Source organism: Alosa sapidissima, chromosome 23, assembly GCF_018492685.1.
Source record: "Alosa sapidissima isolate fAloSap1 chromosome 23, fAloSap1.pri, whole genome shotgun sequence".
Lineage (NCBI taxonomy): Eukaryota > Metazoa > Chordata > Actinopteri > Clupeiformes > Clupeidae > Alosa > Alosa sapidissima.
The window spans coordinates 26,744,955-26,762,137 of NC_055979.1; the positions used below are offsets into that span (position 1 = coordinate 26,744,955).

A 17,183-nucleotide genomic window follows, 5' to 3' on the forward strand; every position below is an offset into this window, starting at 1 on the left:
TTCGAGGTCTTGAGACACGAGGAGGGCTATTTTGCAGCTGAGACAGAGCCCTCCTTGTGCCTTGGCCCAAGTCCAATTTAAATTCAACAAATCTCAAAGTGTTTCTTCTCAATTTCCCCTTTGGGAAGAAACAGGTGAGATCTCAATAAGAGCTCTTTTATCTATTAATGAGTAAAATGAAATACATTTTCCTCTGGGTTTTTCTCCATTGTGTACTGGAAAAGTAGCTGATAGAATGTTGGAATGTTGGAATGTCCACTTTTTAGTCGTTTGCCAACTTGCTGGTTCTGTCCTTTCTATCTTCCGGTTTTGCAACCAAAATAAATGTATAGTATAAGTATAGATGACAAAAGGAATGTATATAAGTATATAAGTATAAGTATATATACTTATTTGATCCCGTGAGGGACATTTGGTCTCTGCATTTATCCCAATCCGTGAATTAGTGAAACACACTCAGCACACAGTGAACACACGGTGAAGCACACACTAATCCCAGCGCAGTGAGCTGCCTGCAACCCGGCAATTCTCCGGTTACAAGTCCGAAGCCAGTAGGCCACGGCTGTCCCCTGATGTGGTGGGCTTTCCTAAATGCAGCAGTTGCACTGCACTTCTGTGCTGTACATGTTACTTCACCACAAATATAGCAGATGTTGTGAAAAAGTCGGAGGCATTATTACGTGAGTGTGAATGTGTGCATTTAGATCGGTGTATGTTTATTTTGTAGGGTTCCTTGTCCTCGTGACAATTTAACAGTGTGGGCAGTTTCCTCTTTAGGATAATGTGTACATCATTCAAATTGGTAACACGATCATTAGTGAGACTGTCCAACATCTTTTTGAATTAATCAAGATATGTGGACATTAAAACAAATACAGTAATAATTGTGTATAAACGGCATTAAAAACTGCACCCTTGCAATAACCGCAGAATGAATCAGAATCAGATTGTGATGTCATAAGAAAGAATAATGAATTGCCATGTCCAGCCCGTTCCTGTGTATTGACCTCACCGATGAAGACATTTAGCAAAATCAATGTATAAACCTTGTTTAATAGTTGGAAAATTACGGTAAATGAATAACAAAGGAATCTAAAAGTCTGAATCTTACATTCTTCATCTTGAAGGACTCCTCTTCCAGTCTCTCCACAGCCAAGATGTTTTCAATAGGAATACTGCAGAGAGCGCCCTCACCTAAACCAACAAATAGCTGCATTACAAACCCCATAAAAACACACACACACACACACACACATACACACACACACACGCACACACATACACACACACACGCACATACACACACACACAGACAGACACACACACGTGCACACACACACACACACACACACACACACACACACACACACACAAAGACGAAGACAGAGAGCGAGAGAGTAGAAAGGTGTCGTAATTTCCACAATTAAGTTACCTTTGGTTTTATGATATGTAAACTCGTGGTTTGTGAGTCGAAACCACCTTTTCTTGAAATTCTTCATACCGAAGCGGTTCCTGCCCTGCGCTCTTTTAATCATAAATCTGTAGGAGAAAGGTCAACAAAAGGTCAACAGAATCCTATTGTAAAATGAGCACATCTGTGCCATATGCAAAGGTCAACAAAAGGTCAACAGAATCCTAAATCGAACACTTCTGTGCCATATGCAGTTATATATTCCTAGTGTCCAAAGAAGATTGGCCCATTTTTTCTAAATCATTCGATGATGGGCCAGAATGTACCGGTAATTATAAGTAATGTAATTGTATGTAATTATATGTAAAATAATAAACACAATTTGCACATTTACACTGTAATTGTATTTTTCTTAGAAACTAGTGTCACACATTTAGACAGTATTATATTTCTCTTAGAAACTAGTGTCTAAACACTGGCCTTCAGATAAAAGTATCAAGTAATCAAGTTGGTCCAGACTTTTGACTGATAATGTATGCAATATGTCAGACCTTAAAACATCTGACATTGAGAGATTTTAAGCCCTTTTAGACCCAACACTATAATGCCCACTGCTAAGCCAAATAAGAAGGAATGACCCAACAATATAATGCCCACTGCTAAGTCAAATAAAAGAAATGACCCAACACTATAATGCCCACTGCTAAGTCAAATAAAAGAAATGACCCAACACTATAATGGCCACTGCTAAGTCAAATAAAAGAAATGACCCAACACTATAATGCCCACTGCTAAGTCAAATAAAAGAAATGACCCAACACTATAATGCCCACTGCTAAGTCAAATAAAAGAAATGACCCAACACTATAATGCCCACTGCTAAGTCAAATAAAATAAATGACCCAACACTATAATGCCCACTGCTAAGTCAAATAAAAGAAATGACCCAACACTATAATGCCCACTGCTAAGTCAAATGAAAGAAATGACCCAACACTATAATGCCCACTGCTAAGTCAAATGAAAGTAGAATTGCTCCTTCTGTGTTGTTATAGTTTCCATGGTTAAGTTGTGTTATTTGTCCTCTGCAATTAACCCATCCAGGAGTGCACACACACACACACACACACACACACACAAGAAGCAGTGGGCTCACCAGGAGCACACATACACACCTGGAGCAGTGGGCAGCCCTTGAGGGGGGGGGGGGGGGGGGTGCTGGGCAGTTGGGGGGTTGGTTGCCTTGCTCAAGGGCACCTCATCCGTGGATGTGGATGTGGGAGAGCGCTGTTTAGTCACTCTTCACAAACACATTTATCCTACCAGTCAGGGATTGAACGCTTCGGTTTCAAGGGGTCCAATTCCCTAACCAGTAGGCCACGGATGCCCCATAAAAGGTCTACAATGAAGGGTCAGATAGGGGTCACACAGAGGTCACAGGGCTAGCCTGTCACAGGATAGAGTCTAAGGGCTAACCAGTAATGGGGCCCTTACCTGCAGGAGCCCTTCCCATCAACCCTCTTAACTGTGAGCTTAACACTCCTTTGTCCAGCAGTAAAATAGAAAAGTCAACATGACGACATTCTGACATAACTAAATAGTGATTGAAAACTTGACAAGCAAACTTCTAACTTGTGCCCAAACTTTTTACAAATGATCACAGCTCCTCAATGGAACACATACAGTATGTGGTAAGAATGGTGTGCTTCCAATTACGGAATCTCCAACTAAACCCACATCCTCAACTACCGTTAAAACGGGCTAATGCGCTCAACACCTTGGTTTATTCACAACTGGGTGCTAAATCTTCCTGAGCGTCAAAAATCTCACAGTTCATTTTGAAACTTTTTTCAATCGAACCACGGACGTTTAGATTTCATGGCCATGTTGTGCTGAAGAAGGGCACATTTTTTTTTTTTTTTTTAAATAACTCAGTGTTATGCTCTGCATCTTTTAACAGTGACTCTCCAAACTCTGAATGCACTTTCAGTGCTTACAGCTGGGCATGTAGGATGTCAATCTATCACTGACGTATACCAACTTTAAATGCGGCTATTGAGAATTCCATGCCTACATACCCCTCTTTCAGCATTATTGGAGTCTCGATGCTTCTCTGGTTCCATCGGCCAGATGAGGAGATTAAATCCAGAAACTGAAGAAGAAAATTAAGAATCACATTTATTTATTTGTATGTGATATATTTTCAAAGCTTCCTCTATACTAGGCCTATGACATCTATAGATATATCTATATATATGACATCTATATATTATACTGGATTCCCTCATATTACACATAGCAGTGTAGCAGCTTCATAGACACTTCTCATGTTGTCATTTTGGCTTTCAAATTAGAATATAGAACCTAGAATTCGGGACTAGAACAGCTATTAAAACTTAAGGAAACATAGATCCTTCTGTTCCTAAAGGATTTCCTGTTGAATTATTCAAAACCAACACAGATATTTTGAAATGAAAATGAATCAGACTTTAGCGTAACGCTCTACAAAATGTTGACTTTAAAACTTGTTTTTCAAATCTTTCCTTGTCCCCATTAGCTGACTGTTATTTTCCGAGCCACCAGAAATGCTTTAGGAACGCAAATGTTTGTTTATACAGTTGAAAGGGCCTATAACTTTTGCACTGAGAAGAAGACAGGAAGAGATTCTAACATTTTTCACAGCATCTGCATATTTCTGCTCATTGAAGTAGTCATAAAATGCAGCCATGTAGGATTCTTTGAAGTTGGCCTGGAAAAGAAAGAGAAGGCCAGACACAATATATAAACATTATAGTCTTTAAGCACATATAGATTCATTGATATTTCCAACTAGTTTGACATTATGATAGCCATAATTCAGGATTACAGCAAACTGCACATGAAATTAATTAGCAAATTATAGCATGGCCGTTGCGCTTTAAGGCCATTCACACCATGAACGTTAACTATATCGATAACGGCAAAAATGTATCGCTATTATATAGCTATTATGAATTACAACGACCACACATATACTATAACAATAACAACAAGAAAAACAATATTGTCAGGGATCACTTTCAGAACAATAAAAAGCTGACAGCCAATCAGAATTCCTCACATTGTAGACATCACATTCATCAACACGGGGAGAGACTTTCCTTTTCGTTGGTCAGTGTGGACGCTCTTATCTTTATAGTTACAGTTATCTTTATAGCTATCGTTCCTGGTGTGAGCGGCCCTTAAGGCTACAGATTACTTACAGATTTGGACTTGGCAAGGCTCCCTAGGGTCTGGATGGTTTTGGAGATGAGTGTGAGTGTGCGGGATGTGCAGGGGTCCTGTGGGGACAGACAAAGTGCAAATGAGCTCAAGTACACAGATCTGTGTGAGTTACTGACTAGTGATGTGTTTTAACATGCTACTTTGCTTTTCACAGTGAGGAACACATACAGGGTTCCCACTCTTAAGTGAAATGTAAAATTCCATGACTTTTCCCTGACAAAAAAATATTTCCATGACTTACTTTATAATTAAGGGTACAAGATTTCAGAACAGTCGCGTAGGGTTCAAGAATCTTTTACTTTTTTTTAGAGTGGTAGATGATAAGATAAATGGGTATTGAAGTTGGGCTAACCTCAACTACTCAAGCAAGCAGTAAAGCTAATAACCAAATATACGCCAATTCTGAATTCAAAATTCCCTGATATTCCAAGACTTTGCACCCAAAATGATAAAAATTCCCTGACTTTCCATGTCTAGAATATACAGTACTTTACAAAATTCCATGATGTTCCAGAAATTCCATGACCCGTGGGACCTTGCACTTATTACAGTCAACAAGTACAAGAGCACACGGGGCCCTGCACTTATTACAGTCTACAAGTGCAAGAGCACATGGGGCACTGATTTAAATGGTGGGCATAGTGCAAAGTCTCATAAAAAGAAATCAACATGCAAAGTTCTCGTGCATGAACTACAGCTATCGTGTGACCTGACGCTCATCAGATGTGCTGGTTAAGGCCTTGCCCATGGTGTGAAATTAGCAAAGTGATTTTGCCTAGTTATTAAATTAGCTTTGATTAGACTTCTGACTTTTCATTTTCCCCATCATTCACAGACTATTACCTGGACGCGAAAATACAGTTTTCAGGCAACAGGACCAAAAACAATGCTCAGTGCCTCGTGATTCTTATTGTTACACCAGCTTTGTGGCTCAATGATGTCCAGAAACATGACAAAAAAAAAAAAAAAACAGCTTCACACTCCAGTTGTGGTCCAAAATACATATTTTTTCCTACAAGAATACACTCCCACTATGTAATATGCATGCTTGACAATGTCATATGTGAGGAGTTGCTCCTACCATATTACAACACCTGGCTAGATTAGCATGCCCACGCTCTCATAACCCAAACAGAGTTTATTTTGTGAAAGAAGATACAGATGCCATAAATTAAGAAAAGCTGCGTAAAAGCACTTTTTCTTTTGCCACTTTTCTAGCCATTGGTGCCCAACCATGGCAACACACAGATCCACACAGACACCAAAGAAAAAAACAAACAATCGTGTTCTCTAAGTGCAGAGTTAACACTTCATACCGGATGGTGTGGTCGATCCACACAGACACTAAAGAAATAACCATATTCTGTAAGTGCAGAGCTAAAATGATAATGCTTCGTACCGGATGGTGTGGCCGATCCACACAGACACTAAAGAAATAACCATATTCTGTAAGTGCAGAGCTAAAATGATAATGCTTCGTACCGGATGGTGTGGCCGATCCACACAGACACTAAAGAAATAACCATATTCTGTAAGTGCAGAGCTAAAATGATAATGCTTCGTACCGGATGGTGTGGTCGATCCACACAGACACTAAAGAAATAACCATATTCTGTAAGTGCAGAGCTAAAATGATAATGCTTCGTACCGGATGGTGTGGTCGATCCACACAGACACTAAAGAAATAACCATATTCTGTAAGTGCAGAGCTAAAATGATAATGCTTCGTACCGGATGGTGTGGTCGATCCACACAGACACTAAAGAAATAACCATATTCTGTAAGTGCAGAGCTAAAATGACAATGCTTCGTACCGGATGGTGTGGTCGATCCACACAGACACTAAAGAAATAACCATATTCTGTAAGTGCAGAGCTAAAATGACAATGCTTCGTACCGGATGGTGTGGCCGAAGCTGGAACAGGTTGGGAGAAAGGATCGCTGGGGCGAAGAACCGTAGGAAGATGAAACTGCTCACCGCTGTGTATTTCACATCCTGGTCAACTGCACAAACATAAACAGTTATTCAACCAACATTTCTTGTTGTTGATTTTACACACATACCTAAATCTGCGTGTGTTTCTATTAAGATGACCCTTTTGTGAAACCATCACTACCAGAGTGCTGTAAGTTTTAGCCAGAGCCAGATGTATCAACAGGAGATCACATAAATGTATTTATAATGTACAGCATACTATTTTAACTTTTACCAGGTAACTGTATGTATGGGCAATTATGGTAGACAAAGAAATCTATTAAAATGTAATAATTTTAAAGTCTTAAACATTTAATTCAGTTTCACAATAACACTGAGCATCACAAATATGCTTAACCTTTGATAAAGTTGATAAAAAAATAGTGACTGCAATGTGAAATAACGGCCAGCAGGTGGCAGAGAGAACCAAACATACACAATCTGTCAACTGACAGGAACAGAATATACACAAATGGAGTTGAAATGTATCTATCTCAGTTTGTGTAGTTGTAGTTATATACATATAGCAGAAATGATTATATATATCCACAAAACACCTCACTGTCTCACTGTCTACAGTGAAAAGGTGACAGAATGCTAATCTTATGGACTGGTTCAAAGTAAAGTCATATCAAACAACCCAATACAAAGAAAAGATTGGTTAAACACTGGTGCAGGCACAGGATCTCTACCTAATCGAGTTGTTGCAGGACCATCTTGACTGTATGATGTGTTATTTATCTATTTATGTTACACCTTCTGTGATGGATATGTGTTTTCATGCTAAATGTGACATTTGACATGGCTGTATAAACATTACCCTCCAAAAGCATGGAAATACCCAAATAAACATGAAATTAGGTCAGCTCACTTCAATATCTTTACTGAATGGGTTCAACAAAGAACCAGCGGCGTTCTATTTAGAATGCTAAACAGTACAGTTATAGTTATTTTCAGAGTGAGGTCTTTCATGAACCTTTGTGTTTCACAACAAAAATAGCCAAGCTCAAGTTGTTTTCAAGAGACACACATCAGGATGTGGGGTATGAGGGAGGAAGAGTTTTTGATATTTGATACGCCCAAAAAGTGTAAGAATTTCACAGAGCGGTGTGAAGCACTATCAACTGCAACAGAAGGTACACTGTGGATCCAATGAGAACAGAAATATGGGCGCTAAGAAGAGCCTTTCCTGAACGGGGATGTGTGATGACCTGGGCTGTTGGAGCAGTAATGTGCTTTGGACAGAGAGAATATTGGAGCCGCATGTTTGCGACAGTATTTTACAGAGACAGACAATTTCCTCTGTTCTCTGTGTTATTGGTCTTCAGGGTGATTATAAAACTACTACAGAAAGGAGTCTTTGTGTGAGCTTTACACAGTTTAAATTATTTTGTGGTTGTCAGCCATATTTAATATGACAAAAAATATATATAATTTCCAGAAATGAAATTAATTGAATTATGATTCACTCCGATCGTGACACACCTGGTGATTTCAACCCCTGATGCATATCCCTCACCGACGCTTGTATGTATGAATCATCTCCTTGCCTTTCAACTATCTTACCTCACCTCCTTCACGGTTTACCCGCTTCTTTGACGTTACCTTGAAAACGTGTGGCTGCCGATTCCCGCAGGGAGAAGAAGATGTCACACATGACAGTCGGACACCGCACTCCGGACGTGGTGATGACGTTAAAGATGCGATCCACATACTGCCGCAGGTTCTCCTGCGGAACGCGGAAGGGAGTGAGGAGGTTGGAATGTCAGTAAACGTAACGGAACCCATATTGCAATTCGACCCAATGTGCAACATTTACTAGGAGAAAATTATCCCAATAAATAAATGAAATATATGAAAATGACAACAATCAAAGGGTTTGGGGGGGGGGGGGGGGGAATAAGGGCAATAAGGGCAATAAGGGCAATACGGGTGGGGCATAAGGGGAGGATGCAGCAGCTGAAGCCACCAAGAGGAAGAGTGTGTTTGTTCCGTTTTTCAATTTAGGCAGCTGTATGTAGGTTAACACAAAGTCAACGCTACAATGAAATGTGTTGGAGGAGAAAAGGCAAAAGTAGACTAGCACAGCAATAAGTGACGGAACGACCTAGTGGTAAAAACTGTTCTATGAAACTCCTACAGGGTATTTACATGTATCTGTGCACATTATGACTCAAGTCCTTGATTTCGTAATTCTTGTGAGGTGGGTGGGGTTATGAAACTACAGTATGATAGAGGTGGTCTCAGCCTGTGGAGAAAAAACTAAAATTGTCTTAAAAAAATTATATAAAGTTGACACATGGGTTTTTATCTTTAGCAATGGTGAAATATGGATGAACAATATCAGTTTTCACAATAAGAGATCTTACTGTATTGAGGATACAGTGGCTATTTTTGAATTCAGTGAAAGCTGGTCAATAGTAAACCCAACCGATTAAAAAAGTCAATTAGTTAATTTGCATGGATCTATGAATCTAGTTTGTTTAGCCAAGTCTATTGAATGTCCATTGAATGTTAGAACCACCCTCGAGAAATCTGTCTACAACTCAACAACACAACTAGATGTACCGCAGAGCGGTACAAAATATGACCGCCGCCCAGTCCAGCACATTTTTTCCACAAAAATAAATCACCCTGAAAGGCCTATATGATTCTAACTGTCTCACTAAATTGCATTATCCACACTCAATTCTCACTGGTATCTGCTAGACAACAAGTACCAAAACATGATTAGTTCATAGATTTCACATGTAAAATTCATTTTATACAACCCCACCCCCCATCTTGCCTGTTCATGCCGTGCATGTGTGCGTGTACAAGTTTATGTTTATGTGTGTGGGTGTGTGTGTGTGTGTATGTGCGTGCTTGTGTGTTTTCCTGCGTATGTGTGTTTGTGCATGTGTATGCATGCGTACATATGTCTACTGTGTGAGTATGTGTCATACGTATGATTACTGTAAATGTATGTGTGTGCGTGTGTATCTGTTTATGCACATGTGTGCACATGGAATGGGTTAACATGACCCCTGGAGGCAAACATACGGAAAAAATTGGTCATCCTAGGCCCTACGGTTCTCAAGATATTCACAGAAAACTGTGTCTGCCCTACCCTCCTTTCGGGGGGTCCAGTACAGCGGGGGGGCTACAGATCAAAACGAAAAGCGATGGTTCCATGCTATCCATGTGGGGTTACATGCCCACCAAGTTTCGTGTACCCCGGTCTTTCAGTGTCCCGGGAATCCTTGTTGCTGTACGGTCACTAAATGTACACATAAATTATTTTATTGTAAGGCCCCCCATGAACGAAAGTTCACAAAACTTGGCATGCATTCGGAGGGTGTCATAATGATCCTACACTTTCAATTTCGTGCAGTTTTGACCATGTCAGCCAGAGATATTGTGGTGAAAACACCTAATTTTTTGCTTTTTAATTTTTAACTAAGTGGCGCTATACATGAAATAAGTGGTAATGGGATGGGTTGACATGCCCCCTTAAGACCAACATACAAAAAAAAGGTGGACCTCCTAGGCCCTACGGTTCTCGAGATATTCACAGAAAACTGTCTCCGGCCACCTACAGGCCAGTTGGTGTATAGTAACATAAATTAATTTATTGTGTGGCCCCCCATGAACGGAATTCGACGAAACTTGGTGTGCATTCAGAGGGTGTCATAATGATCCGACACTTCCTATTTCGTGCAGTTTTGACTATGTTAAGTCACAGACACCTGCGATTACAACACCTCATTTTTACTTTTTTGTGTTTAACTAGGTGGCGCTATACATGAAATGAGTGGTTATGGAATGGGTTGACATGGCCCCTTGAGATCAACATACAAAAAAAAAATGGTCCTCCTAAACCTTACGGTTCTCGAGATATTCACAGAAAACTGTGTCTGCCCTACCCTCCTTTCGGGGGGTGCAGTCCAGCGGGGGGGCTACAGATCAAAACGAAAAACGATGGTTCCATGCTATCCATATGGGGTTACATGCCCACCAAGTTTCGTCTACCCCGGTCTTTCAGTGTCCCGGGAATCCTTGATGGAAATTTGGACATGCGAAAAAGAAAAGAAAAAAAAAAAAAAAAAAAAATCTGACAAAACCTATATGACCGCCGCTTCGCTGCGCAGCGGTCATAATTATTGCATGCTTATTTTATCAAGACACTGAGACACAGAATTAAATCAAACACATGTTTGGTATTCCACAATGTCATTGTCAGGACAAATAAAATTGCTGCTAAAAAATAAAATAAAAATGCTCTCTCGCAGTGCAAATGCACATTTTAATTTGTATGATTGATCCCCAAGAACCACTGAGCACCTGTGTATAGTCTGTGTCAAAGTCAAGTGTGAAGGAAGTCTTGCCTGTAGATTTACACAACATAGAAATATTATTACAAACCCTGATATTTAATAATTTAGCTTGTGTCCATTGTGTAAACACAACCATTTTGATTAATTAATGCTTCTGCCTGGAACAGTGCTCAAGCATATTCAGTGTAACCTGCATAAATCAGCAGGATGCTAGCATGACCGAGCCCCGAGCTTCAATGAGAGATGCTTGTCTCAGAGAGCTCAGTGACCGCAGAAATGGTTTTGAAAGAATTTGTGGTTTGACAGGTGGCTTTGAACTTCCTCGTGCACAGATACACCCAACTGTTCTGACCCACCCCTGTTAACATTTGTACATTCAGCACATTGCCTGTTGTAGGCCTACTGCGCATCATATAAATAAATGCGAACCCATATGGTCTTACAATATGAGGGTTATATTTGTGGTTTCCGTTGTTGTGGTTTTACTGAGATGGAACTGCAGATGACATTCCAAGATCAATCAGTGCACTAATAAATCATGTGTACAAATCGCTGATGACATTGGTCAGGTATTCATGGACCTTGACTGGACGCGGTTGTCTTTTATACATCAAAGACATGACCAGAGATCTTATTAAAACACTACATATAGAGAACAACCTACTGCCAATTATATGAAAAAGAAAAAAATATTTGTATGACTTTGTGTAATGGCAAATCCCTGGTAGAACTAAATGGTCTATCATTTTTCAACGAAAAATACTTTTTTTCAGCATATGAGATGTATAAGACTTTTCATTGCAGCATGCCGATTACAGTTATCTTAGCTGAATCTGCATTGTGTCTCTTCTAGAAAACAAGAAAGACCAGCTTAACGAAGCGGACGCTATTCTATGACTTCCCCTTGACCTACTTCCGCAAACATCTTTCCATGCTTTTTATCTCACAGGCGTAACACTTGGGGGGATGGCAGGGTTGTAACCCCATGCAACCTCCCCAACAATCATATCATCATGATGAATAAGACTATCAGTATAAGTATATATACTCTTTTGATCCTGTGAGGGAAATTTGGTCTCTGTGTTTATCCCAATCCGTGAATTAGTGAAACACACTCAGCACACAGTGAACACACAGTGAGGTGAAGCACACACTAATCGACGGCGCAGTGAGCTGCCTGCAACAACAGCGGCGCTCGGGGAGCAGTGAGGGGTTAGGTGCCTTCCTCAAGGGCACTTCAGCCGTGTCTACCGGTTGGGGTTCGAACCGGCAACCCTCCGGTTACAAGTCTGAAGCGCTAACCAGTAGGCCACGGCTGGCCACAAATCATACAGCATGATGAAGTAGGCGGCTCAACCCCCCGCAATGCTCAACTCCCAAGTTTCAACCCCGCGTCATCTTTTAGCTTATCTTTCCATCAAGTTCCTTCATTTCTTAAAACACACTCATGCACACTCACCCTGTTGGTCTCAAGGTGTTCTGATTCCTTCAATTTGACCGGGTCAATCTCACAGGGTTTGTGGTCCGCACAGATCTGCAAAAAAAGGTCATAGACAAGAAGAGTTCATAGTGAAAGTGAAAGTAAACATGCAAAGAGGGAATTTGGCATCAGAAGAACTAGACTTTGAGGAAAACTAATGCTTCTCTCCTAAGACTTAGGAAAAATAACGTCTTTAACAAAATATCAGAAGTATTATCTCACCTCATCAATGATAGGTTTCAATGTGACCTGCAAATAGTGCATCCCTGCTAGCTTCATGGTTTCATCGATGCATTTTGATGTGAGTGAGTTCCCTCTGAAGATGGTGTTAGGATCCCTGCAATAGTATAAGCATATTTTTTATCAGCCACACTATAAAACTTTTATTCACATAAAATAACATAAACATTAAAATAACATGAACATTAAAATAACATGAACATTAATTCACTGTTGGGCAATTACTCCATCACAGGTGTAAAGCACTATTTGAATGGGATTCGTTTGACATCAAGAGGTGGGACAAAGTCGACTGCTATTTAGCAGATGCTTTCGTCCAAAGTGACACAGACTTCATATGATATTTGAACATCATAAATGGGGAATTGAAGGGAAATTTGTTTGGTGCTATGTTGTGTTAGACTCACTGCGTCCGATTGACCTCGGCATGGGCGATGGCGCTGACGAAAGGCACAATATTTCCAGAGTGCAGATAGAGCCGCACTAAGGGGATCGCCGCCTCCTGCTTCTCTCTGCATACCTCGCCTAGGATATGGGCTGCTGACGCTGACACAGGCTACAACAAGGAGATAAGGCATTCATACTCCCATACATATAAATAATATCATATTTATACGCTCATACAGTCTCATTCAACAGGCTACAACACAGAGATAAGGCATTCATTCTCCCATAAATATAAATAATATCATATTTATACGCTCATACAGTCTCATTCAACAGGCTACAACAAGGAGATAAGGCATTCATTCTCCCATACATATAAATAATATCATATTTATACGCTCATACAGTCTCATTCAACAGGCTACAACAAGGAGATAAGGCATTCATTCTCCCATACATATAAATAATATCATATTTATACGCTCATAAGTCTCATTCAACAGGCTACAACAAGGAGATAAGGCATTCATACTCCCATACATATAAATAATATCCTATTTATACGCTCATACAGTCTCATTCAACAGGCTACAACACCCATACATATAAATAATATCATATTTATACGCTCATACAGTCTCATTCAACAGGCTACAACACAGAGATAAGGCATTCATACTCCCATACATATAAATAATATCATATTTATACGCTCATACAGTCTCATTCAACAGGCTACAACAAGGAGATAAGGCATTCATTCTCCCATACATATAAATAATATCATATTTACACGCTCATACAGTCTCATTCAACAGGCTACAACACAGAGATAAGGCATTCATTCTCCCATACATATAAATAATATCATATTTATACGCTCATACAGTCTCATTCAACAGGCTACAACAAGGAGATAAGGCATTCATACTCCCATACATATAAATAATATCATATTTATACGCTCATACAGTCTCATTCAACAGGCTACAACAAGGAGATAAGGCATTCATACTCCCATACATATAAATAATATCATATTTATACGCTCATACAGTCTCATTCAACAGGCTACAACAAGGAGATAAGGCATTCATACTCCCATACATATAAATAATATCATATTTATACGCTCATACAGTCTCATTCAACAGGCTACAACAAGGAGATAAGGCATTCATACTCCCATACATATAAATAATATCCTATTTACACGCTCATACAGTCTCATTCAACAGGCTACAACAAGGAGATAAGGCATTCATACTCCCATAAATATAAATAATATCCTATTTACACGCTCATACAGTCTCATTCAACAGGCTACAACACCCATAAATATAAATAATATCATATTTATACGCTCATACAGTCTCATTCAACAGGCTACAACAAGGAGATAAGGCATTCATTCTCCCATACATATAAATAATATCATATTTATACGCTCATACAGTCTCATTCAACAGGCTACAACAAGGAGATAAGGCATTCATTCTCCCATACATATAAATAATATCATATTTATACGCTCATACAGTCTCATTCAACAGGCTACAACAAGGAGATAAGGCATTCATTCTCCCATACATATAAATAATATCATATTTATACGCTCATACAGTCTCATTCAACAGGCTACAACAAGGAGATAAGGCATTCATTCTCCCATACATATAAATAATATCATATTTATACGCTCATACAGTCTCATTCAACAGGCTACAACACCCATAAATATAAATAATATCATATTTATACGCTCATACAGTCTCATTCAACAGGCTACAACAAGGAGATAAGGCATTCATACTCCCATACATATAAATAATATCATATTTATACGCTCATACAGTCTCATTCAACAGGCTACAACAAGGAGATAAGGCATTCATTCTCCCATACATATAAATAATATCATATTTATACGCTCATACAGTCTCATTCAACAGGCTACAACAAGGAGATAAGGCATTCATTCTCCCATACATATAAATAATATCATATTTATACGCTCATACAGTCTCATTCAACAGGCTACAACAAGGAGATAAGGCATTCATTCTCCCATACATATAAATAATATCATATTTATACGCTCATACAGTCTCATTCAACAGGCTACAACAAGGAGATAAGGCATTCATACTCCCATAAATATAAATAATATCATATTTATACGCTCATACAGTCTCATTCAACAGGCTACAACACCCATAAATATAAATAATATCATATTTATACGCTCATACAGTCTCATTCAACAGGCTACAACACAGAGATAAGGCATTCATACTCCCATAAATATAAATAATATCATATTTATACGCTCATAAGTCTCATTCAACAGGCTACAACACCCATAAATATAAATAATATCATATTTATACGCTCATACAGTCTCATTCAACAGGCTACAACACCCATAAATATAAATAATATCATATTTATACGCTCATACAGTCTCATTCAACAGGCTACAACACAGAGATAAGGCATTCATTCTCCCATACATATAAATAATATCATATTTATACGCTCATACAGTCTCATTCAACAGGCTACAACAAGGAGATAAGGCATTCATACTCCCATAAATATAAATAATATCCTATTTACACGCTCATACAGTCTCATTCAACAGGCTACAACACAGAGATAAGGCATTCATACTCCCATAAATATAAATAATATCATATTTATACGCTCATACAGTCTCATTCAACAGGCTACATCACAGAGATAAGGCATTCATACTTCCATAAATATAAAATCTATATAACATATTAATACTCCCATACAGTCTCATTCGACAGGCTACAACACGGTGATAGCGAATTAATAGTCCCATACAGTCTCAATCCTCTCAGTTCAATTCGGTTGTAAACCTCCTCTACTACTGCTAACTAAAACGCATAACCATCACCACACTGTGTAGAACACACAAATCCACATATGTGTAGATGGAATCTTGCGGCTACACCTCTAACTAGCACCTTATGATAGCACTAAGTGCTCACAGGAAATATGCTTGCGCATACACACACACACACACCTCAACAGATGCTGAGTGCAGCACGAGGTCTCGGAGTGGACTGTAGTGTTCGGAGGGGAAGACATGGTCCTCTGTGTAAACAATGTTTAGCCTCAGTGAACCCAACTCATCTGCCTTTACTGATTTATTGCCATTATCTCTCGGCTGCAGGAAGTACCTGAGGAGAAAACAATCACAGTCAGTCACAGATATCCAGAAGAACTGACACACCTACAGACAGTCAGAGACAGCTCTGTGCAACAGTTTCAAAGTGTTTGTTATGGAGTGTGTGCAGCATGCCACGTGTTACTATGAAGAGCCGTGTAATAAATATATTTATTACACGGCTCTTCATAATGCTGCAGAATGCTCCATTCACTTGAATGGGCCTTCCTAACGTTCGGTGGTCTGATATTTCTCAATAACAGACGGTTGCTAAGTATAACAGACCGCGGTCAAGGAAAATGGGTTTTGTGCTTCTAATTCACATCTTTCATATCTCTCACTCCGCAATTAGTCCGGTCACTTCTTGCATTGGAACTGTGAAAGCAGACAGTTGATCTGCTGTGTTCTAAAGAATTTAAACATTTAGCGTGTGTTGCGAACTATTTTTTTCTCAGCAAAAGCAATGGTGAAACGTTAACAAATAGGCTATATGTAGGCTAAAGAGTCATATCATGTAGAGTTTAGTTTTTCGTTTTGGCAAGTAGCCGTGTAATAAGCAGGATAATGTAGAGAACGCCGGTCATTGTCCGAAAATAAGTCCCTTCAGTACGAAGCAAGATCCCTTACATATAACAGACAAAGGGCTCACCATGCATCATGGACACCTGCTTGTCCGAGCACCTTCAGGGGTATTCGTACCCCTCCAAGAAACTCATCTCCAAACTTCAGGTTACTGGCATTCCACAAGTCCACCCTGCCACACAGAATACATACCGTATCAATCCTGAATCTACACAACAAGCAGTTTATTACACCACATATCACACACACGAGGGGCTATTTCACAGAACCCACAAACTCAATACCTCACAAGCATCATCGTCACATAAATTCACAGCAACACAACCCAC

The 17,183-nt window shown here is 39.4% G+C and overlaps 1 protein-coding gene across 2 annotated transcripts in view; it reads right to left on the bottom strand.

The window, feature by feature from the left end:
* Positions 1 to 17,183, bottom strand: part of rasa3 (RAS p21 protein activator 3) — a 46,087-nt gene that overhangs the window by 8,342 nt on the left and 20,562 nt on the right. For both annotated transcript variants that reach the window (XM_042081527.1, XM_042081526.1), the window contains 12 exons: positions 16,922 to 17,026; positions 16,129 to 16,285; positions 13,094 to 13,242; positions 12,669 to 12,783; positions 12,426 to 12,500; positions 8,256 to 8,379; positions 6,573 to 6,679; positions 4,654 to 4,731; positions 4,083 to 4,160; positions 3,490 to 3,563; positions 1,433 to 1,539; positions 1,112 to 1,194 (listed from right to left, as the gene is read on the bottom strand). In XM_042081527.1, the coding sequence (XP_041937461.1) occupies positions 1,112 to 1,194; positions 1,433 to 1,539; positions 3,490 to 3,563; positions 4,083 to 4,160; positions 4,654 to 4,731; positions 6,573 to 6,679; positions 8,256 to 8,379; positions 12,426 to 12,500; positions 12,669 to 12,783; positions 13,094 to 13,242; positions 16,129 to 16,285; positions 16,922 to 17,026 (1,252 nt within the window). The remainder of the gene's footprint in view (positions 1 to 1,111; positions 1,195 to 1,432; positions 1,540 to 3,489; positions 3,564 to 4,082; positions 4,161 to 4,653; positions 4,732 to 6,572; positions 6,680 to 8,255; positions 8,380 to 12,425; positions 12,501 to 12,668; positions 12,784 to 13,093; positions 13,243 to 16,128; positions 16,286 to 16,921; positions 17,027 to 17,183) is intronic.